Source organism: Brienomyrus brachyistius, chromosome 4 (assembly GCF_023856365.1).
Source record: "Brienomyrus brachyistius isolate T26 chromosome 4, BBRACH_0.4, whole genome shotgun sequence".
NCBI classification, from domain to species: domain Eukaryota; kingdom Metazoa; phylum Chordata; class Actinopteri; order Osteoglossiformes; family Mormyridae; genus Brienomyrus; species Brienomyrus brachyistius.
In genome coordinates this window covers 6,717,281-6,735,254 of record NC_064536.1, presented here as the reverse complement: position 1 = coordinate 6,735,254, position 17,974 = coordinate 6,717,281, and the positions used below count along the sequence as shown (strand labels likewise).

The 17,974-nt window shown below is 46.6% G+C and overlaps 1 protein-coding gene across 4 annotated transcripts in view; it reads left to right on the top strand.

The window, feature by feature from the left end:
- The first annotated feature begins 3,203 nt into the window (after nucleotides 1-3,203).
- The window catches only part of LOC125740639 (rho GTPase-activating protein 21-like), a 45,995-nt gene continuing 31,224 nt past the window's right edge, over nucleotides 3,204-17,974 (top strand). For all 4 annotated transcript variants that reach the window (XM_049012079.1, XM_049012076.1, XM_049012077.1 and 1 more), the window contains exons 1-2: nucleotides 3,204-3,572; nucleotides 4,651-4,862. In XM_049012079.1, coding sequence (XP_048868036.1) covers nucleotides 4,791-4,862 — 72 coding nt within the window. In that variant the 5' untranslated portion in view covers nucleotides 3,204-3,572; nucleotides 4,651-4,790. The remainder of the gene's footprint in view (nucleotides 3,573-4,650; nucleotides 4,863-17,974) is intronic.

Genomic DNA, 17,974 nt, shown 5'->3' with positions numbered 1-17,974 from the left:
TGCGACGACGACGAGAGTTATGGATTTCTTGAGGGGAAGGTAGCATAGTGCTAGTGAAGATGATTCGCTACAGAGCAATTCTGTCTATCGCAGCGCAGCTACCAAGCCAGGCGGTGACATTATAGGTTAAACGATGGATGAACAGCATGAAAAAATACCAGCAGCTGCTGGTCCAAGCTGACTTTCCTTAGTGCGCACAGGACGTTGCTAGCTTCCGCTGTGCTTTCTTGACCAGTGCTTCGGTGTTGTTGGGCCATGAGAGGTCTCCTGCGAAGTTTGCAGTGGGGCTCCTCTCCACTGCAGCACCGTTGACAGGAATGGCAGTGAGCGAGGCGCATCTTCTCCTCAAGTCGACAGTGAGTTTTCTTGGTCTCGTCTTTGAGAACTCATTAACTCTCCCCTCTATGGACCGACTGCCTCTGGTGTGCATTACGACTGAGGTCTTCTTCACTCAGTTACACTAGTCTTCCGAAATATTCAAGCAATGTCAGTTTGTATCAGAGGCTCACTGGAGCCATTCTGCGCGTGATGGGTACTTCAGCGAAGGACAAAAGCACTGTAGAAGTCATAGGCCACATACCACAGTATCGCCGTACGTCTCCTGGCTGTTTACGTCTTAGAATTCATAGCGTTTCTTACAGATGAAAACTAGCAAAGTAAACTCAAAAAGATTAATTAGATCCAAGGATATTAGGATATAATATAAGGATATAATCCAAGGAGAATCAGGATGATTAGTTCTGTGATTTAATACTGTTACAATTTACAAACTCACCAGAGATTGCCTCTGAAAGGCGTATTGTCACTCAGGTATGTTTTCATACATGGATCTGAAGTATTAATTGAATTGTTTTATAATTATATGTTTATGATTAAGCCTTGGCCTGCAGCAGGGGCTGGAACACGTACAAAAAAAGTGGCAGTGACTGTCCTTGTACTAAGCCCTGAATAAACTGCTTCCACGGCTGGCATTTCCCAGGTCCACCTCTTGGGAGGTTCACGGTCACATGTGCCAGAAAACGTCACCCAGGCTTTAAGGTGATGGTCCCAGGAGCAAATTTCCCAAAAGAAAAAAGGGCCTCGTCGCCATTTGAGAAGAGGAACAGGTCACCGCCTCGTATTTTGACCGATACAGCAGGAGAGGGTCACAGAAGGGACGATTCCTCATTCCTCCGAATTAGGCCAGATTCAGACGTAGGCTAATGTGAGCAGCAGCTTCAACTGGGAACTGCAGTGGGGGCTGGGGAGGAAAGCGGCCGAAAGAGAAACTGACCAGGCCTGAAAGCATTGTCTGGGGTCCTGACCACGAAGATCTGGTAACAATGGCTCTGGAATCTGAACAACAGGTGGCTCTTAGGTTGGGAGGAGGTGTGGGGTGGGGCAGGGGGGCAGGGGGGTAGGGAAGAAAGGCCTATTTGTCTGGCTTGAAAATAGACCTCATATACTGTAAATGTCTTTCTCTTTCTAAAGCGAGCGCAAACACGGCTGCAGAAAGACCTCAAACCAAAAGCGAGGAACAAACTCCCACTGTTTCCAGATTTAAACGTGAAGTTTCAGTTCTCTGTGGAAACGGGAGTTACTGTCGCCAAGCTGTGAAGCCGCAAGGAAGCACGCCGCATTAAGTGCGAGAAATGCCACTGGAAAGTGCAGAGTTTACTGGCAACGGTGAAAAGATTTGCATTTAAGACTTGCTGAAAGTTCAAGGATTTATTGTGGTTAACTGGTTATTTTTTAAAAGGCAGAAACATTTATTAAAACAAACTCTGATGCAGAAATATGTTCAGTAGCTGTCACGATTCGGTCGGTGATCAAATCTGATGGTAATCTTCCCATTACGGTTCGTTAAACAACATTCTGAAGTTTAATGGCCGTAAATATGCTATTTTACTCAATTAATCCCAGTAGAAGAATACCAGCATGTGTTCAGTGTTAGAGGAAGTGGGAACAGTTCGTAAGTGAAGGCTGACCAGTGGCTGATGCTCCAGCTCCTACTCGATGACCAAAATCTGGCCCATGTAGAGATTACACATGCTTGATGGCCCCACGTCGACCCTAGGCACCACACCACACTCCCGAGCTGTCTGTTGCTGTGACAACCAGAGGGTAGATCTCAGAACTGCTGCCATTCCCTAAGCGGGGAGGGCCAGTACCACTTGCCACCGCTGCTGTGGATCGACGCTCGGTAGCAGACGTACGAGAGCTTTGCATTCCTGTGCCTAGAGGAGAAGGAGGAGGGGGGAGGAGGATCAAAGAAGGAGTTCTGGAGACCCAGAGTGGGGGCTGGGGGTGGGGTCATGCTGTGTGTGAAGTATGTGACTGTTGGCAAGGACAACAGAGGCCTATGAGAGGCCTCTCAGAATATTAAAATGGAGGCACATCATTCTGAGGACTGGAGTGCAATTCCACTCAAGCTGGGAACTTTTATTATCTACAAACTGAGAGACAGAGATTTACTCCGGACAGCTTCAGTTCAGGCCCAGTATATCCTTCTACCTTATAATTCCCCATCACATTCATTTAGAGTAATGTTAAAACGTGAAGAAATTTTTTATTTTACATATAATAAGAACCATACAATTAAAAATTGTCCTTTTAATTGTATATGGACGTCAGAAAACCCCGCATGTTGCGTTATATCTTCTGTCATTTCAATTTGTGTTATAGTTTTGCGAGAATGAACGAAACAAATCTTCGAATAATCGCATTAAAGATTGTATAAATGGATAAAAATTGAATTGTATAAATGTTCTCTTTCAATAAATACAGACAATTCAAGTATTTTTCAAAGGGCGTTAGATGGTAACAATTACTTGCAGATACTTCAACTTATGAGACTTATATGAATATGAAAATATTAGTATACTTGCAAAGAAACCCCGGAGCTGCCTCAAGGCTGCCTAGTAATGCGTTCCCAACATTTTGAAAATAAGTCGGTGTAATTCAGACCAAACTTCTTTCATTATCTGGATGTATTACACCGAGTCGATAGCTTTTCGCACCCAATAGAAAACGCAGGCAGCCAACCTCAAAAAACAAACAAAAGTATATTCTTTTTAACTTACCTTTGTGTAACTAATACATTATGTAAGAACGTATCCGGTTGGCTGATATCTAGAGAACCGTTTGAAAGGTGAGCTACGATTGGGCGAGCTGCCGCGCGGGGCGGGGTAGCCTGGTGCGTGAAGCTGGGAGTGGTTGAGTTGGTCAGTACTGGCTGTGACTCTGTCGTAGCGCCGGGTTTTGTGTGGGGAACCGCAACGTGTTTCTTGACTGAGTCGGATTTTAAACAGACGCGTGGATTCGGACCTCCGACGATGTTGCTGTAGCGTTGGTTCAGTCCATTTTTTGGGGGGTGGGGAGGATACACCAGCGTCCTACCCCTGTGACTTTTTAGACAGGTACTGGACACGGTCCTGAGGCTCCTGCCGCGGGACACTTTCACACTCATGTCGGCGCAGGACGTCCCGTTTCCCCTCGCATTCAGTTTGGGCTCTTCTGCCTTAGGATGGGGTCGAGCGGCGGGGCATTTCTGCCTTTTTTCTACGTTGGATGTGTACGAGCGGGTCGCCCAGGTGAGTCCCCGGTCCGACTGGAGAATGTGAGGGGGGAGTGTAGCCGAACAGTGGACCGTGACGCGAAGGAGAGCGCGGGACTGGCCGGCTGCCAGTCTCTGCCAAAAGTTGAGGAAACACGGCATTCTCATGGAGTTTTCTGTCGATGTGGGGCGGGGGCGGTTGTTCACTCAGCCCCCCTTCCTCCATCGATAGCCACAGCTGCCCAAACAAGCGAACAGCGTTTACTGCAGCCGCCGCTCCTGGCTTCCCCTTTCCCCCGGCTCCCGGAGAATCTGGCGCTGCCATCACCGACTCCATCCCCTTTGTTTTGCCAAGTTCACATGTTGATACGGGTCGGTTTCTACGCTGCCCGCTTTCCGCACCAAAACGCTCACGTTTTTTACCCTTTAACTCGGATCACTGTTCGCTTTTTATATTCAACTTTCTGGCTCCAGTGTTGTACAATGTTAACCCCAATTCACCGTAACAAACAGCAAGCTCAGAGCTGCTAGGGCGGTGTTTATTATCTCAGCCTGTCGCGGCGCATAATGGCCCTTATTAAAAATTCAGATACCCGGTTTACCGAGCAAACAAAGTTACTTTGTTTGTAACAGCGTCTCGACCTTTAATTCGGCGACGTTTTCGCATTAAACATGAACTGCAATGTAAAGTTTAAAGACGTCTATGAACGGCCAGTGGCGCCTTGGCGTTTTTTGGTTACTGTAAATAAAGTTTAGCCATGCACTTCCGAAATCGCGCGTCCTTTCCCTTTTTGTTTTGTTTTGTTTCCCATTAAATGGCTCCATTGACAGCTTAAACGCGGAGCTCCCCCCCACGAACGACAAGTAGGAAAACTCTCACACCTTTCGCACTTTGACACCTGGCACAGAGAGTCGCCGCACTTCTAGCCTAGCCTTTGTGTGCTTTTAAATGCATTTGATTTTTGTTTTTATACTTTAATAACTGGCTGCCGATTGCTTTATCTGGGAAGACCGTTGTCCCACGCTTTCTTCTGCTGCCAAGTGTAATATCGTAATGGTGTCACTGATTATTATTTATTCATTAAAATCTGTTTGTGTTTTGCTTTTAAATGCAGATCGGTTTTAATAATGAAGAAATGACGCGAGAAAACGGAGTGGATTAGGAGCCGCCCCGTCTCCCCCTGCTCTTTATTTTCCCTCAATGCGGGACTCGGACCGTCTCCGGATTATTCTGATATTTCCTCTGAAATGAAACATGGCGACACGCCGGAATGGAGCACCGGAGGAGGACAGCGGCGGAAAGCATGCTGCTGTTCCGGCCTGCGAGGTAGGGGGGTGGGGGAGAGGCGCGGGAACACGGGGGCTGCTGCCGCCTGAAGGTGTGTGTGTGTGTGTGTTACGGCATGGAATGAATGAAGTTTGACCTTCGTTTTCCAAACACGTGAATGAGTGCTGAAGGCTAGCTGACAGGCTGCCGTTTATAGCAGGTTTAGCCCAGAATCTTCCTTCACATTTGTTATTTTAATGTCTGGCTGTATTGCACAGGGCCGTTTTCTTTAACCAGACGCCTGTCGATTTGTGTTTTTGGAGTTCACCGAGTTCACTGCTGAACATCGCAGAATTTCCCTCATCACAAGACTCTAGTGAAGGCTGCTTTTCACCAACAGCTGCAATAATCTGCCCTGTTTAGACCCCATCCGTCCTGTTTGTGTAATAAAAAAGTAGAAAAAAGTAGTAGTAGTAGAAAAAGTAGCTTGTTTTAAAACGCTGACTGCAGTGAAGCGTACCCAACTGGTTCAGGTTATAGCTAAGTGTGCTGCACTGTCCTGTCTCCTTCAGAATCGCTTCTGAACAGTGTGCACTGCCCTCTGGAGCCAGGTGTCTTACGGCCGCTTGTCGCAATTCCGTGTCCCAGTGTTTTTGTGGTCTAAGTCATCACAGCCCGACTGCCAAGCAGCTCGACGGTCCCGTTTATCGCATCTGTGTCTCATTTTGGTTTTTCTGCTCCCCAGAGTTTTAGCGTCTGGGGAGGGGCACTGTTCAGAGAGCTCGGTTTTTCTTGTGGCTGGTGATGGTGAGGAAGGATTTCCTGCATCAGTCTAAATCACTGAATTGGCTAGCTTAGCAGACAGTATATGACTTTGTAGTCTAGCCCTACGCTACCCGCTTTCGCTGTGACCACAAGCCATGGATGCTTTTCAGGACACCCACGTGGTGGCTTCGCAGGTGAAACTCCGTCTTGCGCAGAAGTCGAAAGCAGCCATGTAGGGAATTCGCGCCCTCTGACGGCCTAGTTCATGCCTGAGCACAGCGCCAGGCCCCACTGGCATTGCCTCATACGTCCAGAGGTGACCGTGGGACACGCTTTCCAGAAGGAAACCAGCTGAAGGGATGGGTGTTTGTTTAAGAATGAGCGTACCTTCATGTGTAATACGTGTGACGCCACTTCAGTCTGTCTGGTAGACGGGGGGGGGGGGGGGGGGGGGGCTTGGATTACCTGCACTGTGTTCCTGAATCATTCCTTCAGGGTTCTGGCAGCTGCTCTGTCAAGGTGCTTGTGTCTTGTGGCGGGAGGGATCTGGGGGTAGTTTGTATTTCGCTTCGTGACAGCTGATGGTGCCCAGAGGCTAGTATCCCCTCTCTCTCTCCCCCACCATCTCTAAACGGAGACAGCCCCCTATGTGGAGACTCCACAGTGGTGTCAGGAGTCTGTAGGGAACAAGACCAGGGTGCGGGGGACACAGACTGTACTGTGACTTTATGAATATGTATAAAATGGTAAATAACACAACGTGGTGGTTTTCCCCTGTCACTTTTGGGGTGGGAGTCCTCCGGTCTACAGGCTGCGGTTTGCCTGTCTCTCTCGTGGGAGGTATCTGTCACCCTGGTGGGAGCCCCCCTGCTGTCATGGTGATTTAAGTGCCAGTCCATGTCTTCCCCCCTGGTGAGGAGTCATTAAGGCCCAGCTGCCGCTGGTCATTAGTCGTCTTGCTGAAGGTGGGGTCGAGGTGCGTCTGGCAGCTGGGGCCAGCGTCTTGTCGACCTGTGTGTGCGTGCGTCTGTCTGTCTGTATATTTAATACGGATCTTTCTTTGTCTCAGTGGGTTCAGGTTTTGCCTCATGTTTATGCTTGTGTGTGGGTGTGGTCAGTCTTACCTGGCTGATCTGCTTTGTGTCACCCCACCCCTCCCTCAGCCTCACCCATTGCTGATGTTATGAGGTGACTTTTTCGGGGGGGGGGCAAACCCATCCGTAGCTCTGGTTTCTTCCCACAGTTCATAGTCCTGCTGTGAATTGGAGTCTCTAAATTCCCCATAGTGTTTGTGTATGTGCCCTGTGACGGACTGGCTTCCTGTCCGGTGTATTTTCCAGTCTTCTGCCCTATGTTAGAAAAGCAGATGGATTGATCTCCTAGTTCTGGTTGATTTGTAAATGCAGTGGAGAAGTGGACTGACTGTGTGCAACTGAACCATCACTTGAGGTCTGACCATTCATTAAATTATGGCTTGTCTGTGTTCAGATGCTGTTGATGGTGTTGGGTCTTCTTAGCTTCTTGGTGTTCTGGCAGGAACCTCATATTGATGCGGTCAGGATTGCATGCCCACCGGGATGGCTGGTCTGGAATGTGAATTCTTGTTTTCTGATGGACATTTTTGTGATTCGAGACCCAAGACACCTCGGGGTGTAAAATAAAGAGTCTGCTAGCATCTTCTCCGCACATGAGCCTCAGCGGATCTTGTGGCCCGCCTCTGTAACGTGACGCTCAGGCCTGGCCCGACGATGAGCTTTCCAAGCCTCCTGTCTCATTAATTTGTCTATTCCAAGTGACCAGGCTATGACATACTTGGGGGAAACCTTCCATCAGCAGTGTTTATGCATCTGCAGTGGAACAAACAGGCCCGTGCCCCCATTGGCCCAGCACGCCACAGTGTGTTCCGTACCTTCTGGCAAAATCCTGTTTTACCCCTATGATCCAAAGGGGACTGCCTCTCTCCTCTCTATTTTTAGCCTGTCAGCCTTCCGCACATGCGGTGCAGTTTTGATCAACCGATATGTATCACTTTTCCTCCCCTTTTAAGAATATCTATTGTAGTGGTGCACCGAAGTGGAATTTTTTATCAGTACCGATAACTGAGGAAAGGCGTTGCACCATTTTTTTAAATCCTGTGGAAAATAAGACTGATCTGATTTAATAATGAATTATAAACAGGCTACAGGCTTCATAAAGTCTTGTGGGCTGATACTGTGAGACTTTTTCTAAGTGGTATTTTACTATTTATGTCTAAGAGCTTTTGTGCTGCTAACTTCGAATATTGGTAAAGTTTCGGACCGAAATGGACACATCAGTCCAATGCTAACATCTTGATTTTTTTTTATGACTATTAGCCAATACCAATATATCACCCAGTATATTTTGCGTCTGTAATCTATTCCAGTCTTATTTCTAGGATTGAGGTTCCTTGGAACGTGATAAGACTGCCCAGAATCGCTTTGCCAAGTGTACGTGGGTAAGGGTACGTGGGTGGAGTTGCATACTAAGCAAATAATGTTTTGTAGCAGAGCAGAGACCCAGGAAAAGCCTGTGTTATGCTATGTGTAGAAGCCCCTGCCAAATAAATGAAGAATAAAAGGTGGGAGATAAGTTGTGGCTGGGCCATGCTAAAACGTGTGTGTGTAGGGGGGGGGTGGCTGGGAAATTTGTGAGGGATCACTGTGATGTTCGATGGCCCCGCTTCTCGGTGTCATTTGGCGGCATTAATCTGAGCTGGCTTTTTTTCTTTAATTTCTTAAGTGCATCCCGACCGCAGTTGGACCCCAGTAATTCCGGATCAGTACACAAATCCCCCCCTAAGTCTCCAGAGGAGGAGAGTTTCCCCTTTCCCCACTTCTGGTGACTGATGATATCACTTGCATAAGGCGTGTCTCCTCCCAGGGAAAAATGATGGGAAAATCCCCAGTACAGTCCTGGTTGGACGCTTTTGGTTAATCTTTCTTTGTTGGTCCCATAATGTATACACTAGATGCTAGACAAGGTATCTCTTGTCATCGTGGTTGACCTGATGTCATTGTGGTGGATGACGTTTTTACTGTTGCTATTGTGGCTGGTCTGACTCTCATTATGGTGGATGATGTTGAGGTTTCTGTTGGGTTTGGTGTTGCTGTCATTGGATATTAGACAGGAAAGTGGTCAAACTGTGGTAGCTACTTGTTAAATTTTAATTTATGCCCTTCTAGGGGTGAGCGGTACACCGGTGTCATAGTCATTACCGGTGTGATTGTCCGCCACGATATGGATTTACACTATGCCGTTAACACCGTGAGCATTTAGCATTTTACTTATACAACAGCATATTTATAAAAATAAAGCATTTTATTTTCTTCAAAGCTTCATTTGTAAACTAAACACAAATTAAATAGTATATGTAACCGATTTATTTTCGTTGTGCCAGTTTTCTTTGAAACGCACTCCAGGGAAGTGTTGCAATAGTAAATTAACAAATTCAAAATAAATAGCTACCCAATTAACGCTAGTTCTGCCCGTTTCCCATATCAACGAATCGAACTCTAACTCCAAGCAAGATGTAAGTCGGTGTGTGCAGCCCTTTTGTTCACACTAATGTGTAATTAGTGTTAACCATAGCGAATCTAACAAAAAGCTGTAATGTTCCTAAGTGAGCGGCTGCTCTGTCCTGAAATCCTACAGCTGAAAAGTTTTCAAACGCAGTATTTTATAAAATGCCGGATAAGTGAGCGTAGATAATTGATTTCATTTTCGTTAAAGATTACCTTTTTAAAAAACTGTATGAAGTAATGGTATTTTTGTACAGATCAACTCGTGTGAAACAAAATAAGTACGTCTTCAGGGTTGCCAATTCTCACGCGCCTGGCGTGACACGCTTTCAAACTCACGCTCACCTAGAAATCTTACGGCAAATATATATTATTCCATCGCAAATCTAAAATCGGAGACATCAAAAGCGTTGGGTAGTTCGCAAACCCTACAGACCGGACATGTAAATGTGTTTGCATGTGTGTGCAGACTAGTCTCGAATTGGAAAATCTCACTCCTGCCAGCTGAAGTTGGCAACCCTGCGTTTTCTTAGAAACGAACTGTAAAATGCAATGTTTTCAGCTGAAGCTACTACAAATTTTAAAACAAATATGAGAGAGCTTTACCTATGACACATTTTATGTCTTTTCTAAACAAAACCGCCCATACCCGTCTTAAAGTGTACTTAATATATTATACTTTTTTAGATTTACATAAAGGGACATGTTGCTCCTCCCTAAACTTAAGTAGAGTAGAGTAACCGTGCTGTAATACAGTCACCGTCCAAATAGTGAAAAATACCGTGATGATAATTTGAGGTAAAATCACCCACCCCATGCCCTTCTGTCTGCGCACAGCTCCTGAGAATGGTGTTCCTATGTTAATGTTTTGGGCAGAACTGTGTTCCTCTACTGCTAGGGTCCTGTTAATATGAAGTTGTTCCTCTTTAATATGCCTGGGCTTGGACTCCTTGACCCTACGCCTGGCTGGTTCAATCATGTTAAGGGAACAGAAGAGGATAGAGGTGCTTGAAAGCTGGTTTATTCCTCTGTCGTTCATCTCTTTGGACTTCTGTTTGTAATTGAACTACAAATCTGGTTTCGGGCCTGCTTCCCTGTGGAGTTGCGGTTGATGTGCGCAAAGATGACCTGCTTGGAATTTGAACTGTTATTCAGTGGCTGATGTCAAGGATCGCTCCCTGCTGTCTGTTGTGACAGGGCATGAAGAAAGGTTGGATTGTGCTGTTGTGGCCAGCACTCTGGCCCGACCAGGTTTGTGTCCAAGACTCAGCCAGTGTCTTAGTCCTCTGTGAGCATTGCCACACAAGGCCCACTGATGTAGTTTGATTAAGGGCTGTTTATGTGTTGGGACTGTGATATGTGGTTTATAACCAGGGTTTTGTTGGTCAAAGTGTAGATTTGATGAGAAAATGGAACGGAATTCCTCATTGTAGGAAACGTGCAATTACAAATTCCACTGTTTCCGCCACTGTCTGATTGACTGAGCCTCAGGGACTGATTAATTAGACGTGAGCTACTAATTAGCAGAGTGTCATCATCCTTGGGGTGAGACGCAGCTGGTGCGGGCTTTGTGAGTGCCCTGCTCGTGCTGACGTGGTCCGAGGTTGACTTCCTCGTTGGATGCTCTTGCCCCGTTCTTCCTCCACATCCTTCATCTGTGTCAGCCAAGCACAATTCCGGGCGGGTTCCTCGGCAGTCCTTTTCCAGAGCACGTCCGCCCATTGTTCAAGTGATGTGGAGGTCCTGGAGCTGAAAACGAGCCAGGGAGGAATAGGCAGGCATATGGGGGTGACAGGCCGGCGGGCAGACGGGCCGGGGCGAAGCAGCGTCCGCTCCGATGGACCCCAGGCCAAATCTCCCCTTCCCCTGGTGTCCAGAGCCAGACTCTCACTAGACTTTTGAATTTTCCTGGCTTGTACCTGTGTCGCCTTGGCTCGTTTTGCCAGCTGCAGTAGGCCTGTGCCAATCAGCAGATCGGGAGCACAGATCTCATCCCTTCTTCCCCGCGAACATGCAAAGCCAAAGCAGTCGGCGCACTGATACTGATTGTGTTAATAAATGCGTTTTTTTTTGTGCTCTCTTTTTGCATTCAGCCTTGCCCCAAACAGCCAGTGAAGAGAAACAGTGCTGTCAGTGTTCAGATTTTTTTCCCCTCTCCCCTTGAGGGCATGATCTGATGCAGGAATTATGCAGTGTCAGCTTTGATTCGATCTGGCCTGGCCTTAACCCCCCCCCCCCTTTAAATTTAGCAGCAGTGAAATTGTTTGTGGCCCTTAAAACTGACAGCCCTCTGTACTCTGTGTGGAGTAACTGAGAACGGCCTTTGTATCTGCCATACCCCACCACCATCATCTACCCCCCCCCCCCCCACTCAGAACACCTGGAGAATCTACGAAACCTTTGGTCACATTCGGCTCACTATCTTAGACCCTAAATGGAACCCAAATGCATGCACACTTGAAAGATTGTCTTCACAAAGGGCTCAGAAATGAGTAATGATTTGCCACTATATGAAAATAACCCCTTAACCGGAGCACCCACAAGGCCAGGCAAAGAGTAACCAATTTTTAAAAAGCCCCATTGGGTATGACCAGCCACTGTGTACCCAAATTTACTGGGGCAGATTGTGCTACCCTACGCAAGCCATGTGATGGAAGGTTGGCTTGGTGATGTTCATTTAGGTGCGTTCAACGGACTAAATGCACGATTCAGTATAACCCCACAAAGAATCTAATTAAAACAAAACCTTATGACAAAAGAGTTTTATTGACCATATGTAGCATTACTTTATAGATAAATTCACAGTAATAGTGAAATGTGATGTACTTTCGTTACTTCACTAATCGACAAAATTGTATCATTCTAATAAGGAATGTTTAGATTATATTAATGCAAGTAATTAAGTCTGCCTGTGAGGACCATAGTTAAGACCTCAAAGAAACGCATTCATAATTCATAGTGCACCGAGCAGTGGGAATCCAGTTATCTGGGTCTGTGACTTAGAGCCTAAGGGCACTAACTTGACCACCTGCTCTCCTTGGGGGTGGGGCTCATCCCAGTGTTTGTGAGACCATTTGGGAGGGGGGGGGCGGGGCCTGGGGATCTTAGGTCCTTGGTTTTGGGTTTGGGCAGATGGGCCGTTTTGCTTCCCTGGAGTGCTGTTTGGAGTCCTCTGTGTGCCTGTCATGCTTTTGCCGCAGGTATTCTCTGCTGGGCAACCATAGTGGGGGATGCATTATTTTTTCTACCCAGAAGAGCATTATTTTACCGTTTCACTTGTACATCCTAAGAATGGACCTGGTTTTTAGTGGAAAGTTAGTCCTGACCCCCCCCCCCCCAGTCACAACGAATACAGAATAAGGATGAAACACACGTTTGTTTCCTGGGCTGACTCCCCCCCCCCCCCCCCCCCCCGCACTTTTTAAAGTAAGCGTGTCTTCATTAAGACGCTCTAGTTTTCTTTCATGTTCACATTGACACCTCCTCTCCTTGGCTAGCATGGGCTACATTGCCTGATAATCCCACCCGGTGAATGTGAACTATTCAGCTATGAAGAATCTTGTGGAACAGTGGAAGCCTAGGTCCTGCTCTGGAGTGGATTTATTGGAAGCACATTAGGGGACATGCTTCACAGACATACTCACACACATTCACACACACACGCACACAAACACATAGCGGTTTTGTTTTGAGCGCTCTTAGAGGTTTGCCTGCAGATACTGTAGTTTGTATACATCAGCAGCTTGTTTAGGTCTTAAAGAAGAAATGGACAAACAGTCATTGAGTTAACCATTGTTCAGTGTCAGCGCAGGGCTTACCTGCCCTGGCACCGAATGAAGCAGCATGGCTTTGACGTAGGGCTAGGCAGCTAATCGAAAATTAATCAAAACTGACAATCAGAACCTCTACTCGAGGTAATTTTGCCCATGTCAGTTGCTTTGTTTTTTTTTATTCTGTTAATACTTAAAAATCTGTTAGTACACACTGGGGAAAGTCTCCTGAAAAACATACTGTCGCGTGTGCTGTCATGTGACTTTGCCGTCCAGTCCGTGCCATGGAAGCTACATGGAGAACTGAGACACTGCACTGACTAAGCAACTCCAGCAGCGTGTACCAAAGGAAAATGCTCTGTTTGTCATTTGGACACATTTTAGTTTTAGTGAAGAGGACATCGAACAAAATGAAGTCAAATGTAAACCACTGCAAACACAGTTTCAGCTACCAAAGGTAATGCCACCAATCAGCTTCAGCACTAGCAATATTTAAAATACAGTGGAAACTGCTTATAGTGATCAGCTTCTTATATGGGTCAAAAAGCTTGGAACAAATTATTCCTTTACAAATAATGTTTGTTCATAGTAATCAAGTAGTCCACTTGCAATGTTTTGGGGGTTTTTAATACATAATATGCATAAATAAATAGTAAATTATGGTAATCTTTTTTTTTTCCCACTTGGCTCTTTGCCTTGCGATAATCTGTCTGCTTCTGGCTAGCTACCTTAGGCTAATGCTGCGTGCACAGAAAACATGGCGGGAAAAAGAAAGCAGTTTACTCTGTTACAATTATAGACTCATCAAAGCTTATAACAAACCGCCAAAAACGAGCCACCAAGATACAGAAGCGAAACTATAATAAGCTGTATTTTATGTACAGAACTGTACCATATTATATTTGAATTATACACAGTTCAGCAATTTAATTTGTGCAGTACTGTAATTTGAAAACCGTTTGAAACAACTTTTTCAAAATACAGTACAGCTAATACAATTCAGTAAATAGTGACACTGTCTCCATTTTGTTACTTTGTATTAATGTAAAAAATACTAATATCAATTAGATGGTAATCTGCTGGAGACATAAAGAAAGCAAATCTGTTACAATGATCATCTGCTTATAGACAGACATGATTACTATAAACGGTTTATTTTGCAGAAATTTTGCAAAATAAATCCAAACCATTTATTTTCTACTTTTTTTAGGGAACTTGTTTTTTACATTAAAACTAAAATGTGAGCCCTTTCACAGCGTTTTCATTTCAAGCAATTTGTGCTTTGATTTCAGTTGTTTGAAATATACAATGAATAACCATAAATGATTCATCTGTGTGTCCATTTATTTTAAGATAAAAAAAAAAAATGTAGTCTTTCATTAGAAAGAAATTCCAGCTTTAATAGTTGATGATATTTAAAGTACAAACCTTGTAGATGAAATATGAGGACAAAAATGAAAACAGAAACAAAATAATCGTTCATTAATTGTCATCAAGGTAAAATGTTCAATGAATTGTGATATTGACTTGAGGTCATATCGCCCAGCCCTACTTTGATGATGGCATGCATGCAGAGGATCCCCCAGTCAGATTTAGAGCAGGGTTTGCTTCAGCTATCTAGTCTGAGTGTGCGTGAATCCTCTTTTGTCAAATGACTTAAAGTTAACGTGGAACCCAGTGAGCCTTGTTTAGGCATCAGGGAAATGCAGCCATAATCACACAGAGTCCTCTAATTGTGTGGACTCCAGTGTTTTTCCAGTATCGAGTCAAAAAGGTGGTGAGAGAGGAGGAGAGATGTTTCCTGTTTTCTCTCACACAAGCGGCTCCAGTAAAGAAGGTGTGAATTCCTCCCTGCACACTCTAACTGATGTTTGTTACCGTGCTTCCTCTTTTACGGGCACCTTTAAATAGCGAGCGTACTCTTCCATAAAAGTGGTATTCCAGATGGACTTTGTTACAGGCTTTCTCCAGCGACCGGGGACAAATCTGCTTTCCCCCCCCAGCAGGTATTCTTGTAGCATGAAAGACACTGCGTATGTCTGTATGTATGTTTGTTTATCTCTCTTATACATATCGCAGTCTCCTTGAAATGTGCATTAGCATCGCATGCAAGCAAGCAGGTTGCAGGAATAGTTAATGTGAACCACTTAAAAGTCACTGTTACAGCATATTGTGTCCATCTGCTGTTTGTTGGGTTTTTTTTTTTAAAGTCTCAGTTCCTGCCAAAGATGAGGCCTCTCTGCTGTAGAATTTCCTGCTGACCCACCCTCAGACTTGCAGCAGTGCAGGAATACCGAATGGATCTGAATGCTTCTCCTCTCCGAATGGGTTCGGGGGGGTTTGTTCTCTTGATTTTGTTAGAAGATGAATGTGTCTCAAGTTTAGTTTGACTGGCGCCGCCCCAAACTTGCAGCAGTGTGGGGGAACCGAGTGAATCTGACCGCTTCTCCTTTCCGGCTGTGTTTTGGGTGTAGTTTATTGGTTTGTTACACGAAGAACGTGTCTCGAGTTTAGCTTGGCTGGCAATGTCCCAAAAATGCAGGAGCACCAGCCGTAGTTTTAAGCAAAAGGTCATGGAGTAACAGTATCTAAGTCCACTCCTTGCCCACTGTAACTTTTGAACTGCTCTTGTGTGGTGTCCTCTTTTTTCTTATTGAATGAAGGGCACTGTGACTGCTCTTCTGGGCTCTGGTGTACAAATATGTTGTGGGTTGCGATTAATTAAATCAACAATGCCGGGTAACATGCTGGTCACTGCTGGGGTAATTTCAGCCGGTCATTAAATTTCCTCGGATGGGAGTGAGCCCACGGTGGGTGAATGGGTGGAAAGAAGTGGCGGATCCCTCCCAGGCCTGATCGCTTATTTGCCAGCCTTGTTGCCTCGAGCTTCCATGTGTGGGTGGAAATTCCGGACAAATCCCAGGCAGTTTTGCTTCAGTAAATTTATTTCCAGCTGGCCTTTGTGTTTGTAGCCTAGCCCTTCGCTGTGACTCTGTGTGAGAGAACAGGAAGCTCAGGAGAGTGTGATTGAGAGCTCAAAATGGAGCATCAGTGTTTCCATCCATCTTTCAACCTCCTCTAGACAGGGTAGCGGGGGGGCCTGGAGGCAGGGGTACATCTTCAGTGACACATGCACACTTGGGCGCTGCAGGGAGTTTAGTGAACCTAAATGCAGGTCTTCGGCCTGCAGAAAGAAGACCCATTTGACACGAGAAAAACACGCACGCAGAATTTCTGGCGCCATGATATGCGCCTGTCTCAGTTCTGGCTTCCCGTTTTTTCATGTGTTCTGTTTTGATGTAAATTAATGTTTGGCGGACATTGACGCAGCCGTGCGGAATTCCCCAACTAACAGAGAACTTTGTTTTGGAGCTCAAGTCGAGAAGAGGACCATGTGTTTGTAAGCACTAGCTTCAGAGTTTGCTTAGCCAGCGCAGCTTGCGCCAGACGTGCAGGGGCCACGGACTCTGGTATGAGGAATCCTTGCAGAGCCAAGTGCTTTGCTTTGGATTTCTCTCAGCTAGACTTCAAAGGTCTTTTTTAGCTGCTTAACTGAAAAATATGCTCATCTCCACGGTGCCCGACACGACAGCGCGGACCCCCCGTGGTGGAGGCGGACCTTGGGGATCTCCCCGGTGTGCCCGCATTCCAATTGGCTCGGCACAGCTGTCAGTCGGAAAGTCCCATGCTTCTGATTGCTCCTCGTTTGCACATGCTGGGTTCACGCAGGCAAATGGGCTCGAGCCAAGCCTTTGGCTGTTTGCTTGGCAGCAGAACGAGCAGCTCCATGGCTTCTCATTAAGCTCCAGAATATCGGCCCACGTGATCCAAGTGCTTTTATTTTGCAGTCACATGGGTCACGATGCTCTTTCATGGAATGGGCAGGTGACTCTGCCTCAGAATGCTGTGTCTCTAGCAGATACAGACAGACGGGCAAGGATTTGTATATTTCCTCGAATGGTCTCATGTAGCTTCATGTTTTAATAGCTGCCACCTCGCTTCATCCTTCAACTGTCAGATCTGAAGCACAGAAGGAGACGTATCTTCACCACCAGCATCAAGAACTAAGCTCACTTTTCACAATGTCTCATCAGAAACCTATGTCAGTTTGGGATGGTGGTATTGAGAGAGCTTGTCTGTATTTTGAGGGTGTGATTGTGAAATGGGGAGGTTACTACTCCACAGAACGCTGCTCTGACCTGAACAGTGAACTGGAGGTCTGTCTTACATGTGTGTGCAAGCGGTCTGGAAGTGTTTAGGTTCCTGCAAGTACAAAGGGCAGAAGACTAGCCTTTTTGCCCAACCTCCAGTTTTCCTTGTAACCATCCGGCCGGCGGCGTGCGGCTGGAATGAACTGGCCGAGGGTGGGGCGCAGGGCTCGCGGGAACTGTACAAAAGCAGTCGCTGCAGAACAGCTTGCCATAAATCAGCCACTATCCATGCTGGGCTTGTATCACTAATGCCTGAGGAATGCTGGGAAAGGCCAAGACTGGAGGGTGATGGGGGGGGGGGGGGGTCAGCGAAGGGGAAGATCTTTCCTCCCTGGCACCGTACTCATTGCCGGAGTTCAGCCGACCACCCGGGTGGCTCTGGGAGGATGTCTGGGGGTTTGTGGTAAAGCCGCGTCACCCCCCTCGTCTCAGATGGGTTACCCGGGCCCCGGCTGGGGGCCGCCAAATCGCAGTCGGGAGGCGACTTCGGTGTGAGATCATAGCCGGACGCTGCACTGCGAGGCGTGAGTGAGAGCGTATGCGTGAGAAGGCCACACCCTTTGGCGCCCCGCGCTGGGGCGGAGGTGGCGCGGCTGAACGCGCCCTGGGCTGTGCTTACATGAACAAAGGCGGCCAGTTTCCACGGAGGGATGTTCCGCCAATGCGCACGGCCGTCCGTCGCCTTCCTGAGGTCACACCATGAGCCAATCACCGGTATATCAGACATACCCCCAGCCTCAGGCACGGTCGTGGCTGTGTGTTAGTGATGCTGTTTAGGCTCTTAGGGTGCCATGGATGTGGAGGGCAATTGTAGAGGGCGTGTTATCGGCTTCTACGATCAGTGTGATGCGTTGAATTATAGATGGAGAATAAATATCAGCCCTTTC